At 36.7% G+C, this 20090-nt stretch overlaps 1 protein-coding gene across 1 annotated transcript in view; it reads left to right on the forward strand.

The window, feature by feature from the left end:
• Window positions 1-4554: 4554 nt before the first annotated feature.
• The window catches only part of LOC123562231 (uncharacterized), a 34280-nt gene continuing 18744 nt past the window's right edge, over window positions 4555-20090 (forward strand). The window contains exons 1-14 of the mRNA XM_053526173.1: window positions 4555-4620; window positions 5056-5377; window positions 6009-9418; window positions 9651-9701; window positions 9850-9981; window positions 13132-13222; window positions 13646-13783; window positions 14535-14727; window positions 15994-16171; window positions 17190-17337; window positions 17786-17874; window positions 18361-18517; window positions 19090-19265; window positions 19842-20019. Of these exons, the coding sequence (XP_053382148.1) occupies window positions 4555-4620; window positions 5056-5377; window positions 6009-9418; window positions 9651-9701; window positions 9850-9981; window positions 13132-13222; window positions 13646-13783; window positions 14535-14727; window positions 15994-16171; window positions 17190-17337; window positions 17786-17874; window positions 18361-18517; window positions 19090-19265; window positions 19842-20019 (5329 nt within the window). The remainder of the gene's footprint in view (window positions 4621-5055; window positions 5378-6008; window positions 9419-9650; window positions 9702-9849; window positions 9982-13131; window positions 13223-13645; window positions 13784-14534; window positions 14728-15993; window positions 16172-17189; window positions 17338-17785; window positions 17875-18360; window positions 18518-19089; window positions 19266-19841; window positions 20020-20090) is intronic.

The raw sequence follows: 20090 nt of genomic DNA on the forward strand, positions 1-20090 counted from the left end.
AGTTATGACCAGAGTAAATGGTTGTATGAAGTACTGGGAATGAGAAGTTACTTATACAGTACACTGGGACCCCGTTATAACGCTGTCATCGGGGTCCATACACAGGTATACATATAGAATTTTGTATTTTACCAGAACTGAGGGCTGAGCAGCTACACTAGGAGTTGAAAGCTTTTATAGCGTTATGTAAAATTAGTTCTTACTTTAGTTTGGCTAAACTAAAGGCTCAAGTAAAGTTAGGGCACAGAGGTAGTTGAAGGTTATTGTTGACCGTTGCAAAGTAATCATGCAGTATGCACACGAGTATTGCTTAGACTCTGATATATTCCGTAGGATTCAAATCATTTACCCTATGTATGAAATTGATGAAAGAAATATAATTGTGATCTTTCAATATTTTGAGTTTTCAACACTGTGAGGGATAGGGTGCACACAGTATATTTGAAATTACGAACACGACAACGGGCACAAGAAGTCCAGAATTGAAATACAGCTCCGAGTATGCAATGATTGCAAATTTATTTACATGAAACCAGTAATGTAAACGAGCAGCAAAATGCCGACAATATACACAGAGTAAATGAAAAAGACATTGATATAACCATCATTAGCTTGTCCTCATGACTCGGCAGTTAGAAGTTCGTGAACTTTGACGAGTATGTAATACTACACCACATCGCAAGTTTTGTTGTTATGACCACTTTTGGGTGCCCGAAACGTAAGTAGCGTAAGTGAAAAATGACGTCAGCAATGCTGTGCTAGGCAATTACGGAAAAGCAATTATATTCTTTGAGCAGCAAAGGTTTAATGTTTGCAAAATGACACATTCCGCTTCAAATGTGATGTCAACGTCTTTTTCTACTTCCTTTTTTTGTTTGTTTAAGCAACGGACAGCTATATTGGTGACTGCTAAAGAAGGTTGTTAAGTCGGAGGGGGGATAATGAAAGATACAAAATATCAAAAGCTTCCCAGGTAATTCAGCGTACCAGATGAAAATCACACACACGGGTCTCTTATTCAAAGGCTAGTAATTTTAGTTGGAGGCGGGAGCTCGGACTTGCGGCCCCTGGGTCCGTTATCAGACAGTGTTACCACCGGACCACTGCGTCTGCTCTTACGAAGGTAGGGTAACCAGTGTTCGGCGTAATCCAGTGCTCGGTGTTAATCTCACATTTACCCCTTTGTGTAATTATATTATTTGCAGTAAGATCAAATAACAGACAGGTTAATTTTTGATGATGACAACCCGGTGAACATTTTTGAACATTTTGTCACCGCTCGGTAGCCTAGTGGTAGAGCGTCCGCTTCGAGGTCGTGGGTTCGATCCCCGGCCGCGTCATACCAAAGACGCAAAAAATGGTACTAGTAGCTTCCTCGCTTGGCGCTCAGCATTAACAGGATAGTGCTAGGACTGGTCGGCCCGGTGTCAGTATAATGTGACTGGGTGGGGTATCATGCCACGTGTCTACGGCGTGATATTCCAGTGAGGCAGCACTATAAAGTTGGGAATTGTGCTCACTGCTACAAGTAGACACCGTCGTTTATATGACTGAAAAATTGTTGCAAAAGACGTTAAACCCGAACACACACACACACAAACAGTGCCTACGCTGAAAATAATAGACGATGTTTGTCTGTAAGCTTATCTACATTTAATATGTCTTTAATGTTTCCCTGTTACGCAAGAAACAGATTGTGTTTCACAGTAAATCGTATATATATTTCGTATTTGAAGCCAATCTATTTTTTTTTCATTTTCAACCCATGCTGCGATGTGTCAAGGGAGGAATCAAAAGAAAATTATATCGAGCTTAGTTGCGCTGTAGACGATAATTAATCAAGAATACGCTGAGCACTGGTTCTAGGACTAGGTTAACGTGCAGCAGGATCTTCTTTATATGTTTAACCTATCTATCTATATTTATAGTATCACGCTACATACTAGAAAATAGTTTTCCACAGGGCAAGTTCAAATCTAAAACTTTTCACAAACTGTAATCTCAAATCTTGTTCGTCATACAGTAATTACACTCAGTTCCAAAAGAAAGTGTGCACTTAGTTTTCTGTTATTTTTTCTCGGTTATTTTCATGAAAACTTATAATGTTTGGTTCCAAAATTTAAATCAGTTCGTAAACAAATTGGTGTGCATTTTAGATTTTGAGTTATACCTGAGAGTTAGTGTATGAAAAAATGAAACAAAAACGTCGGGGAATTTTTTGAAATATTTAAACTTAAAAAGTGCACACTTTCTTTTGGAACTGAGTGTATACTGATGGGCGGTGTTTTTAATGAATGTATATCACGTTTTCCGTGTGCAGTGGAACAGTATGCAAGATCAACTCGAACACTTCTTACAGTATCCTGAATCTTTTTAATCAACCTTCTTTTCTTTTTATTACTTGAATAACCTTAAAGAAATCTGTTTAATTACAAATCTATGTCATGATAAGCAATCTGACCAAATCAGGGCCAATGTATCGGTGAAACAAGTTTCGGTCAACAAGCTTGTTTATTACTTCAAAATATCGCTGAGATTTCGCTTAGCACGCGCTTCGTTCAATTATTCACGATCTCTCTATTGATATCAGTAATTAGATTGTTGACTTATTGCTTTCTTCTCCAAATTCAGTCTTATTTTATGTACCTGGCCAGGTAAGAATCCCCTGCTAATTAATAGAATAAAGTCGGCCCTCATCAAACATTTATAACTCCCTGATGAAGAACCGAACTTCGGTCGAGTTCCTCAGATTGTGCAACCGATTCTTCATAACAGACTTGTGTTTAATTCTGTACACGATGGGAAACGGATTTTAACTTGTAACAATATTTATTGAAAAGTGAAGAAAAAAATAGAAATTGTACATGGTGATGGAAAAACATAATTCAGGATTGATTCTTTCACTAGTTGCGTGTAAGTCAAAGTTTATCCTTAATATTATAAAATTACCACAAATTATGCGCTAAAGTCGTGTGTATCTTATTAAAACTTAAATTCCTTTTCCTGCGTTCATTTTTGTTTTCTAGTAATGTTCCAAAATTATTATCTCTTGACATCAGTTGGGTATATTATAACTGATGTAGGCGGGGAAATATTTTAAACATTTTTCTTAGAAGGGAATTCAAATTATTAATTAATTAATTAATTAATTAATTAATTATTTATTGATTTATTTATTTATCCAATAACTTTTTTTATTTATTTATCTATTTATTTATATGTTGATTGATTGATTCATTCGTTCATTCATTTATTCATTCACTCCCTTGTTATTTATTTATTTATTTATTTATTTTTTATTGATTTAATTTCACTTATTTATTTATTTATTTATTTATTTATTTTCTGTCACGTATTTAGATTTATTTTTATATTAAATTATATCTTAAGGCGGATATGAAATAATTATTACAACAACTTCAAAGGCAAAAATGCATTTTTCTTTTTTGCTTTTTTCTCTGTTATTTCCTTCTTTCTTTTTTGTTTATCTATATATTTCTGTTTTGTAATCTTTGTTGTTGTTGTTGTTTTTAAATCACATATTTTCCTATTTTTATTTATTACTTTTGTTTATTTTTTTGTGAATTATAAGCGTCCTGTTGTGTTCAATGTCTTTTCTTTACGTTATATTCTCATTTTTTTACGTTATATTCTCATTTTTTTACGTTATATTCTCATTTTTTTTAAAAGAAAACACAAACTGCAAATGATCAAAATATTTACATATACTAATTTCAATGTTAAGTGCTCTTCAATGTTCATATATTTTAACTATATAATATCAACATATTATTTTGCAGTATTTGTGCTATGTAACGGCAGCAATGCCTTTGAGTTTGTGTACAAAGAAAGAAATGAGACTGATATCGAGCCACGTGATATAGCTGCATTTAATGTGACCCTTGATGGGTCACACGCTAGCCTGGGGGACTGGCCTCATTGGTGTCTGGGCAACATGTCTCGTTGTACGAATGGGTTAACGGTGGACTTGTGGATCAAGTTTACGGAAATCGCTGAAGATGAATCGGACATCATCGTATTCAGTTCTGGAGGCCACACCTGGTACTCAAACGGCGTATATTTATTACAGGTATATATTTTCTATTTATTTTTAATTACCGTCGGCGAAGGGACTACATGTCATTACATTGGTTGTCGCTGACCGCTACCGTTTCTTCCGAGAAAGTCACTCAGCTCTCGCTGACACTGTCATTGAAAACAGGACTGTAAATAAACGAAAGTATGTTCAGAGGGGCAGCAGATATATACAAAAATTGGATTTTTTGGTTAAAATCCTTTGCTTGGGGCTACAAAAGGTACATATCCTCTTTTTTTTTTCTCGTAGTAATTCTCCTGATATACTATGCAAGGTTAGAACGTTACTCTCTGATCAAGTCGTACAGTAACGCGGAGTAATTCATATATAAATCCTGGGCGATACTTTATGTATACGAATAATTCTGATAAACAACAATCGTCTCTCGACACGATATGTGTGACCGTTTTTGTGGCAGAATGGATCGTTGGTTCACTCCCTAGCCGCGTCATAAAAAGATGAAAAATGGTTTAGTAGCGCTCAGCATCAAGAGGGTAGATCCAGAACTGGTCAGCCTGATGCCAGTATGATGTGACTTGATGGGATATCATGTACGTTACTTCATAAGATATGCTACAGCTTAAAGCCCTGCTCCACGTCTATTCAAATTCTATTGTGTGTATGCAACCCATGATTACAAGGTAACAGTTAACGGCCACGCGTCACACTTTAGCACGCAAGACCACAGGTATACATATAGAATTTTGTATAAAATAGACTCTATTTTGACAGGCGTCACTGTTCATAGTCAGGATTTTCATGCTTTTTCAGTGACAATTTAAGGTTAAAAGGTAGGACTGTAGCAGGTCTTTAATTGTATATGATTTTGGCGGCCGGTCGGTAGTGCAACGGTATCACCCGTCTTTTTACATCACAAACGCTATATGATACGTAAGACGTACTAAATTGTTCTAAAGGGACCATATAACTTTGTTCTAAATTTCTTAATTGTTTTCCAGCGTTTTGGCGATGAGTATGAATTTGGCGTTGCCTTTGAAGACCTGTTATGGACAGTAAAATTTCGGGTCCGACCGCGGTTGTGGGTGAATATTTACGCGATCTGGGACATGTATGATGGCCTCAGGGTGATGATAGATGGTGCCCAGCATGAGCACATGGACCCGATGGTCAGGGACTACCAGCAGCTCACGTTTGATGCCTTCATGGGTGTTGTTGTAGGACTAAACATAGATGGACTGGAGCTCATGCACGAGGTGAGGTTCGAGATAGCTAAACTAAGCATCTACGACTGGACCAGCACTGACCTAATTAGTGATATAGGTAAGTTCATAAAATGAAGAAAACATAGATGTACCTGATGTTTTATATAAGATTTAACTGTAGAAACGGGGTAGTCATTGTGTCTATGTGGTTGATTTCAGAACAGTTGTCACATAGGCCTGTATCTGAAAAGGATTTCTCTCTATCTGTTCTGGGGCTTTATCTCACTCTGTCCCTCTGGTCAGATCACTCTGTGTCTGTACTAGTAGAGGATGAGTTTGCTATATGTAAAGCGCCGTTGAACGTGTTTATCATGAAAGGGCGCTATATAAATCTGCTTTTTAAACATCAGTTTTTCAAAAGAAAAACAAAACATAATTTTCTAAATTCCATTTGAGTTCAAATGATAGTTACTGGGTAACAAGAATTACAAGTACTAGCATTGGCATTGTGAATGTTTTCTGTGGCAGTTTTTGCAAAGAAAATTATATGTTAGATGTTCCCCACCTGGAACTGGTGCAGGCCTGTTAACAACTTCATATAGAGATCAAGTCAGCGATGGATCCAAATCAAGAAAAACCGGTAGCTGGGTGCCGTTTGTACAAAATAAGCAAGCTGTACGGGAATTTGAAGACTCATAATTATATTCGTTACTTAAACTCCAAATTCAGATATATATTCACAATTTCAGATGAAAACATGCTATGGCTCGGTTGTGGACCGTTGGATCCTGTTGAGGTGCCATATACAGTGCCCGTAGAGTCTGCAGTGCATAGATGTAGAGCCGTATGCTCCTCTTTCGTTGTGGCCGTCAGACAGCAGGAGTGTTTGTGTGTAGAATTGGAAGCAACCAACAAGATCAACAGCAATATCTCTCAATGTGACCTTGACACTGACTGGGGTTACTTCTCTGCCTCGGGTCTTGACAATAAAGATTCCGACTACTCTATTGTAGTTACAACAGAGATTCTAGGAGATAAAGCGTACGTGAAACCGCTGGAAGCCATTAAGATTCATATTGCGACCAACTTTATTGTTGATGTACCATTTAAGGTTGACTTTGGTGATAATGAAACGGTGACAGAAATTTATGGTAAAGAGGTGTCACACTATTGGTCAAAAGCTGGAAAATACGATATTACTGTAGTTACTGAAGTTGGAATAGCGAAAATAAGTGGTACCACTGATTTCACTGTTGAAGATGTGGACGAAGGATACGCCGGTGATTTTGTTATGTTGGACACATTCCATGGAGATAGAAGCCGTCTAGCCAATGTTGATTTCACAAATATCGACTATGCTACAGGTGCTTGTCAGTTACGATATGGAGATTCCAATGGTATTGATGTAAAAATGTTAGGACTGGAAGAGTATGTAGAAACAGCGCACACGACACACTTATATCCACGTGTCGGCCATTATAAGTTACATGTGAACTGTACAAATCCATACGGACTGATCCAAAATAGCACTTTCTTTGCCGCAAGGAAATTAGACACAACCTACCACTTCCACGATAAAGACGCCAGTTTTGCTACACCATTTGCTGGTGAGTGGGAGTTTCTCCGTAGTGTCGAGGTACAGCACAATGATCGGGACCATACCGTGTCCTTGAATGAATCAAACCCGTCATCTTTTGAAATTCAGCCAAGGTTTTTACGTCTTCAAGAAAATTTTGTCACTTACAATTTTGAAGAGGTGACCTTGGATAAACGTATAATCAACGTACAGAATATGGTCGAGGAGCCGGAGGTATTTTCACCTTTAATTGATGGCGCCTGGAACTTGACCACCAATATCACTGTGCGAGTTCCCGCCGGCAACGCCATGTTCCTCAATGTCAGTTTCAGCGCGGGCGAGAAGATCTTCTATATTCATTACTTGGAGAACCAAACTGATATCGTGTTTGAAGTTATGTTCCTAACACTAGGGTATTACCCTGTCCAGGCGAATATCTCCAATGATATCAGTTACAGTACCGCCGACATGCTGGTATCTGTAGAAGTACCGCTCCGCTCTATCAGCCTGTTTGTAACTAATGTAACAGATAAAGAAATGCCTGTTGAATTACTGATCGACCTAAATGAAGGCATGAGGGGACCAATGAAAGTCAATTTCCAGATCGACCAAGGAAATGGTTATGTCGACAAATATTTCTATTACAGCGATAAGATTTTCTTCGCAACCTATCGTCATATGTATAAGTATCCGAACTGGGGAATATATGATATCTGTGTCCGTGCGTTTAATAGAATCAGCTCAGTGATAGAATGTATCACTGTAAAAGTTGGTCAGAGAATCAAATATGTGGACGTCACCATGCCGTCAGCTGGAAGATTTAGAAGAAACGAGACTACAAAGTCAATAATTAGGTGCCCTAAAGGGTCCGACAAGACATATATTGTGGACTTCGGCGACGGCGAGACTTTTGTTTTCACAGACAGATATTTGAAAGAGACGGAACATTTTGAAGACACTACAACAACAACAAGCACCACCACGTCAACTGTAGCTCCTACAACTTCTGTTGAAACGGGTAACATGACAACGTCTTTAATCAACGAAGCGTTTGGAAATTCTACAACATCAACAACTATCAATTGGAATGGTACTACGGATGCAACGACCTCCTCAACAACACTCGATTTTGAAACTTCGACCGAATTTATGGGAGAACGTCGCCGTCGGGAAGCAGACAACACAGGTTTTAGCGCTTCTGACACAGATTATATCATGTTTGAATCGACGACACAATCAGTAATACAAACAACCGAATCTAGCTCTGCGAGTGTAAACAGAACCGCCGCGCCGTCACTTGACGATAGTGACACGAATTCAACCACATCTGCATATGGAAATACATCTGTCCTAAGTGAAACAGACGGAAATAAAACTTCGTCTGATAATGTAACCGCAACCAGCACGCACTCAATGACCACTACTACAGAAATGCCGACAACGACAACAACCATGTTTATAACGTCAACAATGGAGCCAATACCTGACGATGCCACCAATCCTTACACTACAAACAACTCGTTTGCCCGACGCCGACGGGACGGAACTATTGAAGTTACGCATAGGTACCAAGATATAGGCACGTACTCTCTAAAGGTTAAAGCAGTCAATCATTTTAATTGGGCCTGGGATGTTTTGTGTCCTCTGGTGGTTATTGCCGGCGAAAATAACAGTACGTGCCAATCTCCCGATTTAGCAATAGTTCCGAAATACGCATCATCTATCAGAAATCCACTGCAGTTCTTCCGGTCAGAAAAGATCAACCTTACAGCAACGGTCTCCATGTCCGGATGTGGTTCTTCCGTTCCAACATTCTCCTGGAGGACTGATAAACTCGTCATGGAGAACGACCGGCGAATCCGACGACCGTATCACGACACAGGTATCTGTGTTCTAGAAACCAAAGATAAAATATTTCAGTATCCTATGTCGTCGTTACCATTTGGATCGTACGTCGTAACACTAGTGGTGTCCCCGTCTGACCATCCCCTTAAAACAACGATGCATGAATTTTTCATGGATGTGAACCCGTCACCACCTCATGCTGTTATAGAAAAGAATGATGAGCATCTCTGGTTCCTGGTGTATGGTACCACCATGCTCAAGTTTCCTAAGTCTATTGATCCGGACTTCAACACTCATGATGGTATTGTTTACGATCTGGTTTTCATGGAAGAGTCAAAATACACTGATGTAAAGTACGACACGCGTGATTCAATGGTAAATAAATCATCTCTTGTCGTGGCAGGTATTACACATAAGTATAGATCAAAGAACATAGTTCGAGTGTATGAATATACACCATGCTTCCTTCGATCCGGAAATCTTACCAAAGACATGCGATTTCCCTCAGGAGAATTTAACTTGCCGTCCGAATATTTTGTTAGTGACGTCAATTCTTTTGCCATGATCTTATACGTAACGAAGAATAATCTTACGACGTCAGCTCACGTGACATTCGAGATCCGTCTGAGTAATGCTTCCAATCTGCTTGACCAGCTGGACGACTTGTTGAAATCAAAGGACACGACTGGTGTAATGAGGGCTGTGGAGGCGCTGTCAGCAACACTTGTTGTTACCCCGGTACGTACAAAAACACTATATCATCACGTTACGTCTTAACTATACATGAGCAGTCAAACTTCTTCTTCGGGTAATATCTTTACAATCGCCGAGGACTTGAACATGGGTAACGTAAAAATTCGAAAAGAATTGTTTGAGCGGCTGACTTTTTACATTATAGTAAATATTTCAGTATACTTTAACTCCTATAAACATTTCTACATATATATATATATATATAAATTTATTTCAGACAAACAGTTCAGAAGAGGAAGAGTTCGAAGCAAAGGAGGCTATGACAGAGGTTTGTTGACTGTCTGATATTAAACCACAAACTAAAACTATTTAAGATACCGTACAATCTACAGATTGCTCTGTAATAAAACGGATTGATTATATTTTTTTTCTTACATCACATTCTGAGTATCTATAATATTCGTTTTTGTTTTCAGCTGAAGACGAAATTGATTGGAGCCCTTGATTCAGTGTCAGAGGGAGTAAAAGATATTGATCAAGCCAGCGGCATGATTGGTCTTGTGGACGATTTAACCAAGGATTCTGGCAGCGTCTCTGATAATGCAAGGGTAGGTTGTAGCTGAGATATGATAATGCAGAAGTAAGTTATAGTGGAAATTTGATAATGCACAAGTAGGTTATAGCTGAAATATGATAATGCAGAAGTAGGTTATAGCGGAAATTTGATAATGCAGAAGTAGGTTATAGCTGAAATATGATAATGCAGAAGTAGGTTATAGCTGAAATTTGATAATGCAGAAGTAGGTTATAGCTGAAATATGATAATGCAGAAGTAGGTTATAGCTGGAATTTGATAATGCAAGCGTAGGCTATAGCTGAAATGTGATAATGCAGAAGTAGGCTTAAAGGCCTAGATTCACTACTATATAAGTGTCCCCCCCAAATCCAATATACAACTCCCATCTTATCTGCTGCTTATCAGCGATTATGTAACCGTAACTGATTAGAGGGCAATTAGCACAGCAGGGACCCCAACTAGACCATGAAGATGTGTGCAGTGGAGTTGAAAGAAATTAATTTTTCTTCAGTAAATGTGGAATGATAATAATAATAATTATTATTTTGATATTATGTAGATGATAATAACTATTACTTTAATGTTCTATTAATAATTATCATAATTATTATTATCATTATTATTATTATCATTATTATTATATTACATATAGGATGATAAAAGATACAGTAATTATATTGAAAATAATAATGATAATAAAACACAAGTATAGTGAAAACTTCCTGAGTTCTTTGTGCTGACAAACAATATTTTTCGATTTGGAAATTGATTTTCATGTATTCATGTAATCGACATTATTTGAATATAAAATTATTGTGTTCCATCTATACTCCATTTTCATTTTCAGCATGTTGCCTAAAGGGACTTTTTTCATGCTTTGCTTTGTAACTTTGAAATTCACATTCTGTTTTCAATTTAGACAAATGTTATTTACAGTATTCTGCAAGCTTTAGATGAGTTAAAGTCACAATTTTCAGAAATATCACAATTCTCCAGACAGAATTTGAAAAAAATAAAAACTTGCATGTTTCTTTACGTAAGTTTCTCATAATTTCATTATTGTGAAAATAAGTTTCTGATTATTTTATTATTGTGTTTGATTAACAAATATTTTTATTTTCATAGAAATGCCAAAAAAAAAAAATAGTATAACTTTAAAAGTTATCAATTATTCATTAATTTAAAATAAATTACATTGTTTCCCCTTCTCACTAATAGATACACTAGTAAGGTAGACTGACTCTCCAATAAACAATGACCCTTGTTTATTGGAGCCATACTGTGGTGGTCATTAGCCCCCAACTGTGCTGGTGAAGACAAAAATCCCTTGGCCCACTGCCAAAATCTGCCTGAAATTTGATAACGCAAGAGCAGGTTTTAGCTGATCTATGATAATGAAGAAGTAGGTTATAGCTGAAATATGATAATGCAGAAGTAGGTTATAGCTGAAATTTGATAATGCAAGCGTTGGCTATAGCTGAAATTTGATAATGCAAGAGCAGGTTTTAGCTGAGATGTGATAATGAAGAAGTAGGTTATAGCTGAGATATGATAATGCAGAAGTACGTTGTAGCTGAGATGTGATAATGCAGAAGTAGGCTATCGCTGAGATATGATAATGCAGAAGTAGGTTTTAGTTGAGATATGATAATGCAAGCGTAGGTTATAGCTGAGATATGATAATGCAGAAGTAGGTTTTAGTTGAGATATGATAATGCAAGCGTAGGTTATATCTGAGATATGATAATGCAAGCGTAGGTTATAGCTAAGATGTTATAATGAAGATGTAGGTTATAGCTGAAATTTGATGATGCAAGGGTAGGTTATAGCTGAGATATGGTAATGCAAAAGTAGGCTATAACTAAGATATGATAATGCAAGGGTAGGTTATAGCTGAGATATGGTAATGCAAAAGTAGGCTATAACTGAGATATGATAATGCAAGAGTGGGTTATAGCTGAGATATGATAAGATGAGAGTATGTTAGAGCTGCACCTGATAACGCAAAAGAAGGTAGTAGCTAAGTAGCTAAGATCTGATAGAATGGTATCTCTAGAGAAGATTACATCTTACATCTCATCTTACATCTCATAATGCAAAAGTAGGTTACAGCTATGATCCGATAAGACAAGAATATCGCGCTAGACCTGATATCTGAATGCAAGAATATATTATAGCTGAGATTTGATAGCATCATGGTAGATTATAGATGATATCTGAAACCCCTAGGGTAGGTTAGAGCTAACGTCTGATAATTTTAGGATAATTCAAAGTTGTTATTCGGTAAGGTTATAGCTGATATATTATAATGCCAAGGTAGATCATAGCTAACGAAGTTAGAGTAGGTTGTAGGTGATATAACGTTAGGATATTTCTAAACTGTTATAGACGTTAATTCTGCTATGTAGAGTAGTCGTGTCGGCGGGATGAAGACACGACAGCACGAAAGCTGGACAGATAAGCTTTCTGTGAACTTGTGTTGTCACGTTATTGTTTCTTCGACACTCTTTGCGACAACTGAACATATTTCACGCAAAGGCCTCAAGCAGATTTATTTGTCGTCTTTTCGTGTTCGCGATAACTAAAGTCGGTGGAACATTAGCTATGTATAGTTATTACATGACTCCTTCAATAAATTGAATGTAAATAGTTTATGCTGTATGACCATGGCCAGTCGGAAAGTGTTTGGCTAACGTCATTTGAGCCCCGGACTAAAGTTTTGCTAATGATTTGCAAACCATATAATCATTCTATACTATCTACAGACATTTGATTATCAGACAAGTAACATGCATGTTAGACATATAAGATTTGACTTATATAGGCAAAGTATTGGCATATACTAGTACATAGAATATGAAGACAAATCAAATATGTATTAAGACCTGTGAGAATAGCGCGGCTTTACGTACGTGTTTACGTACGTGTTCGTGAGCCACCCTAGCTTGCACTATCCAACATTATAGTTAAACTGTTGTTAATCCGTGGGATATGGAAAATAATGGAAAAGTTTATGGCAAGCGAAGCTAAACAAATTAGGTTTTAGGGATATCTTAGCTGGAATTGAACCAGATTGTCTGTTTTTCTAACATTTGGGCTGGAATATTTATATTTTTTACTGACTTTCTAATGGTCGTTCCCTTATAGCAATTGGTGCTTAAATACTTCCCTGATTTTGCAGGTAGGCGCCACATCTGCTATTAAAAACTCTGCCGAAGTTACTGAAAGTTTCGCTGATGAACCATTGGATACACTGACAGGTGTCGGATCTAGTAAGTTATTCTTATCTTGCACATACATTTTATCTTAATGAATGTATGATGAAATGTGGTATTATTGACTAACATATATACGAGTATTACAGTATGCAGAAAGAGGTAATGTTATTGACTATAATATATTTTACAGAATTTATAAGGAAATATAATGTTATTGATTTTACCTTATATAATGACAATGAGAATGACAAATGTAATGGTGATGATGATGATGATTATGATGATGAGGACGAGGATGTTGATGGTGTCCGATTATAATATTTGAAAAACAAAACATGTATATCTCTCCATCTGTTGTTGAAGATAGGTTTAACAGATAAACACTACTAGGTTCCTTTTGACAGAAAATTTTGTGAGATTACTGAAAACTTCAATCTGTGACACAGTTTGAAGTTTAATATTTGTGGTATGTTGTAGAAGTGGTATCAGGTGTCAGCAATGTATTACCAAAGGAGGACGAGGTGGCAAAAAAGTTGGCAGAGCACGAGAAGTCGCTCGCTCAGGCCGAGAAAGACGCGAAGGCAGCCCTCGGACCGAGTGATGAGGAAGAAGAGGGTAAATGAATGTTTCAGTTTTAAACTCAGCTTTTCAAAGAATAATGACAGCTATTCTATTCGCCCGGGCGTCGTCTTCGGCATGACACTGGATAAAGTTTTGCGTACAATTTCAGTAACTTTATAGGCCTAAAAGGCTTCCTAGTCTACGGAAAACCTACTGAAATAATCAAGTTAGTTAACCCTTGGTTGACCTTAATATAAATTCTTTTTCTTTCGGCTTAGAAAATTCGGTTAAAGTTTGGCGTGCAACCGTTTAGCTGTATCATAGGAACAACTACATGTAAATTGCATTGAAACTATCACAACACTTCCCAGCCATCAAACCTACTAGATAAAGTATAACAAAAAACATAAGCTCATGAGCTATTTCCCGACAAACAAACAAAACAGAAGTTAACAAAAACAATATTGCAAATAGAAAAAAGCACAAAGGGCATCAGTGTCTGGCAACAGGGGAAGCAGTCTTCAAGCAGGCATGTACATAATAGCAACGATAAAAGCAATCAAAACAGAAGCTTATTTTTGTTCTAAGGCCACCGGCCCATGTACACATATTTACAAAACAGCAAAATACAAAGTATATATACATTCATATAAAAAGTAATAGAAACTGACATACATGTGTATATCATATTAAATAATGTATTTAAGTTTTAGCAACTAAACATTAGACCGCGTGCATGCGCGTGAACATGCGAAGGTAAGTCTTTTGTAAAGGGATTCACATGGAATGCTTGTGTATGTTCCAGAGAATCCAGAAGAAGATGGTGCGGATATAACTCTTGAAGAAGATACAGATGAGCTGACAGAACTAACTGAAGAAGACTTGGCATCGAACGCTCCATTACCTTACAATAAACTGCTCAAGAAGTGCGACCTGCTTCACAGTTCGCCGCTTGACAAACTCTACAAATATCTGTTCTTTTACGAAGCCATTTTCAGGTAAAATAAGTCTGTTTCCATTTATGTGTTAAAAAGTACGCGGCGCTTCATATTCGGGTCTCTAATAAACTATACGTGTTTGCAGATGAAACAACAGTAGATATAACGAAAGTTTGAGCTTATTTAATCAATGACATCATTATAATTGCCTGGGTTACATGTTTGTTAGCTGTCCTGTTTTGTTAAAAGTTACCTTATAAATTTACTAAACTCTACGATGGTCACCTGATGTGATTCTATACTTTTACACCTACATAAGGTACAACTTTATCAACTTTCTAGGGGACACACGTCAATTGTTCGTAGGCATTCATCTTAATTGGAGCACTTGGAACATTTTTTTTTATTTTGCATTAGGCCTCCGTCCCATGCACACATATACATCTATACATTTCATCATATTGTTATAACAGCGTGTTAAAATGTTACTTAACTAAGTAAGCACATATTTTGTACAATAACAGTTAAATATTGTCATAGCTTAATTATTATTTCCATCGAAGTTCAAAGAATGATATATAAATGTGGCTAAATTAAGTTACATATCTTCATTTTTGCATGACATTGGAGAAGTACATGTATTCACACCCTTTTTGCATGACATTCGAGAAGTACGTTTATATAAGCTTGGATGTTAAAAGTAATTTAGGTATAAACTTTAAACATTAAAAGTGGACATATAAAGAGCACATTGTATTCACACCCAAGACATTAACGCAGTGAAAAATATAATGTGTCGGTAACTGAACTGAATTACTCTGATTTCACAGAAATTATGCTTGAATAAGATGAACTGTTGATGAAATGTGTACCAGGAAAATAAAGTTCAAGTCAGCAAATACGCTGTATAAACACATGATAGAATCACAGACTTTCTATCTAATACCAATAAATCCCGAATATTTTTAACATTATTATGTTTTTGTACTTTTCCAGCATTAACTTCTCTCGAAAGTCATCTTATTTTTTATTCTATTATATTCAGGAACAGGGCCACCTGCTATTAGACCTTTCTAACGTAAACGTAATTACGAAACGGAATACTGAATCCGTAAAATTTTAGGCTAATTTGTGGTCTATGGGAGACAATTTCATCCAATAGTAATACAATAGTATCTCCCAGACCATTATTTGCAAATAACATTTACGGATTCAGTAATCCGTTTCCGATTTACGTTTACGTTTAGAAATGTCTATAAAAATATTCTAACAGATTTTCCTAGAATGAGACATCATTGTCAAAGAATAAATGCTATTTTCCTACAGACACGTGTTGAAGAACAAAAGCGTAGAGATAATGATAGATGCAGAGATTCTCAAGTTACCAAGGAACGACATTTTCTGTTATATCGGTGTCCTAGAAGAGCCAGGAGATGTTGAATGGTACTATAACAGGTATCTGGACGAGGAGAAACGACGCAGGGATAAAATCAGAAAAGACGCGGTAAGAATTTCGGATTAGCCACGCATTTAATGATGCAATCTCGGAGAATTTATAAGAAGAGAGAAAAGTATTGCATATTGTGGAAGCAATGGTCGAGAGGGCTAAGACGCTTTCCTACGGAAGTGAAGGCCCCTGGTTCGATTCCTGGCTACTCCCATTGCGGTGTGTCCTTGGGTAAGGCACTTAATCACGATTGCCTCAGTCGATCCAGCTGTAAATGGGTACCAGCAAATTGCTGGGGGTAAGGTATAATTGGTTTTAACTGTTCTTAAATTAGGGACGCTCAAAAGCTGTATAGAGCTTTTGTTAATTGTTTCACAAAGCGAAGGTAAATAAAATTTACCTTTACCTTTACCTTTATGTCATAATGCTACCGTCTTATTTTGTCGTTATGATGAAAATTGACAAAATGATGTTTTTAAACATTTTTGTTTTGTTTTGAGCCAAGTCTGTCATTGTTTGCAGGTGTTAGATTAATGTAAGAATATCACACTTTGTTTTTGCGCATCAGCTCTGGATTGTTGTTGGTCGAGACCGAAGGTCGAAAAAACAACATATCCCAATGGCTTCTGCAGACGTTAACACACAAAACAAACATGCATTGTCGCAATGCTTGCACAAAACCATGACACGAAGACTAACCGTATTGTTCTTTACGATTCATGTATTCTGTTGTTCTTGGAAACAGTCAACATGTTTTAAATATCTATAACCGGGGCTACAAAATCAACAAGACTACCAAAAGCTTGTACTTTGGGTTTTAAAACGATTATTTTCATTTTTCGTTATCACAACAAGACATTAACCATACTTTTGCCTATAAAAATCGGTAAATAGGAACACAGTATCAAGAATAATAATTTTACATTCAACTATTTTGAGTACGAACGTGTTGGACTATCTATTGATTTGACCGATTACTAATTACGAAATTGTTAGCGTGGCGGTTGTTAATCGCGAAATGCTACATGAAAAAACATGTAAAGAGTTAGTTAATAACGATTTTATGTTTGGTCAGGATCGAGATGTGAGTAAGTCTTTCCTCGGTTCAATAGACTCTGTGTCCAGCGTATTGTTGAACAAGACAGAGGCCAACCAGACAGTGGAACTCGGTGCTCCTGGTCTCAAGGTCGCGATGAAAAAGGTCAACCCAAATGCAACGGAAGGTAAATAGCAGCTTTTTTAAATATATATATCAAACTATTCGTTATCAAATGCATTGTAAATGCTTGTGAGATACTTGTAGAAAGGATTAAACTATGCGGTAAATGTTTAGTTGTAGATAAACAGGGTCAGGTCGGTAAAGAAATTATTTAATGAAATGTTTCACAATTATGAAAAAGGCGAGCAGGAGGAATTGCGGTTCAATCGTTCTTGAACCCAGTTTTGCTACGCCCGTGTAAAGCATTTTTCCCTGAGAAAAAATCTCGGCTAAACTTCAAGCTTTTTTATGATGTCCTAAAACCAGTAGCTATGATCAACATCAAACTATAACAATGTGCCATGTTAAAGTTTTTGCCATATACATGAATAATATTTTTTCACAATCGCCAATATATTTGCTCTGCCGTGTATGTAGTTATCAGAGAATCTGTTTGTTATGTTACCGTGTAGAAGACGAGAGTATGGGTGACGATGCGGGTGTGAAGATGCCAGCCGGAGTCCTCTCGGGCTCGGGAAATGGTTCAGAAGTCGGCCAAACGGTTAGTACAGTCTTTACAAATGTGACACATTTGTTTAAGAAAATAATTAATAATTTCAGAATATGAATCTGTTCGTAAGTTACAATGCATATCTATAGTTTTGAAATAACAAGACATTATTTTAACACAATTCGTTTGAACTGTGTATCGAGAAGTGTTGATTTCTTTTATTTTCTATATAAAAGCTCCATAAGGCTTTAAATTTTAATTTTGGAACAGATAAGGCAGTTGTCCATTTAGATGTTATGCGTAATTACATGTTTGAAAATGGACGACTTTCAAAATTGCGCTTGAAGCCATAAAGGGAGGCAATCATAAACGATGTTTATCTACAATGCTTATCAATATTCAAACCTTTGGCAAAAATACGTGGGAAAACATTTTTTTTACAGGAAATAGAGCAAATATTGAGACAGCCATATCAGAAACAATGGTATTATGAGCGTGTAATAAAATTGTTTTATGTTCACTTGATTTTGTTTGCAGTTGATCGTGAATGACCAGTCACCGTTTACGTACGGTAACGAGAACGACACGACCGAGGTGGGAACTGCTGTTGTCACGTTCAAACTCTCCACACCGGGTACCAAAGACGAGGTGCCGGTGTCGAACACGACTGAGCCAATAGAAATATATCTCGCAGGTAACTCATCTTTCCTTGTAACATCTTGTTATATCTGTTTTAGCTCAACAATTTTACCAAAATCATTACTTTTATGTATTTTAAAAATGCAATTTTGTTTTTTATGTGCTAAGGTCCATTTACTTAAATACTGTAAGAAGTATAGTTTTGAAACTTGTTTACTATCACTCGGTTAGTAAGCAGTTCAAAAGATGGTCTCTCCCTTTTATGCTAAAATGGTTATTTCTTGTTTATCATTTTTGTTTATGTTCACTTCTCTTTAGTGCTTTAGATTTGAAACACAACATTTTTTATCACCATTAAATGAGTAAGTATGACAAGAAATATTACTCTTTTCTTGCATATTGCCATATTAGGTCAAACAATTATACGAGCATAGGTGAACTCGGACGGTGCTCCTGTTATTTGACATTTTACCTCAGAGTTTTATTTGGAACAACTTCATTTAAAGAAAAAATCTTGAAACTATTTAAATGTTTTTTCATGCCTATAATTCGCAACAGCCCAGCCATTTTTTCACGTAAAAAATAGGACACAACTTTTAAATATAGAATTTTTCCATCATGGTTTAGGTAACCCGGATAAAGTTCAGACACCGATGTTAAACACTTTGTTGTGGAAGAAAGGGGACGCCGGAAGTTCTATGAACTACCACAAAATAAACGTGACTAAAAACGACACTACTATACATGTGATCGTGAGACCCCAGTTCTCAAACAGTGAAGATCTGTTTGACGTTCTTTTACAGGTAATTATATAGGTACATGTATTTCTAAATGACTGAACTTCTGAATAGTATTTGTATGTATATCCTATTTGCTTATTTCGAAAGGGATTATAAGACCTTGATATTACACCAACACCATTTGTCACACAGCAATCATACAGCTTGTTTAAGTAAATTGAAATCTGAACATTTAGGTGACCTTTTTCTCACCGCTGTTTGTTCGAGCATTGCAGAAGACCCGTGGTTCTACTAAGTTGCACTGCCGTGTCTGAAACAATGTCCGGATAGTGGCTGAGGTCTTCTTCAACCATTATCCTGTTAGTATAATCTGAATTGTATATTTCTAAACAAAGGTATGATAAGATAAGATAAGTTTTATTTAATGTCGACAAGACATATAACAATACAAGATCTGCTTTCTGCAACCGGTACCTTTAGGTGGCCGGAAACAGAATCCCCTTTATTTAGCCGTACACTTGAATAGAGGCTAGAACCCACTTGTAAGTGATTTGGTAGTCGTAATTTCTAAAAATTACAAATATAGGTTTACTTAATTGTAATTACGGTCTTTTATTCTGTATTGTATTGTTATTTCAGTATGAAGGATATCCAAATGAGACCCACTACCTAGCAAGGACAACCGTGCCCCACCCTGAGGACAGTTTTTCACCAAACCTGACATGGGAGAAAGCGGATGCACTGCGACATACGTTCTTCCCTGATGCCGAACTTACAAAGATTGCGGGAATATATAGAGTCGGTGTGAAACTTAGATGTAAGATACCTACATGTTTTTATAAGTGCTGTGAAACTCACAGACATTTAGCTCATTTGATTGGTCAATAA

Source organism: Mercenaria mercenaria, chromosome 2 (assembly GCF_021730395.1).
Source record: "Mercenaria mercenaria strain notata chromosome 2, MADL_Memer_1, whole genome shotgun sequence".
NCBI lineage: Eukaryota > Metazoa > Mollusca > Bivalvia > Venerida > Veneridae > Mercenaria > Mercenaria mercenaria.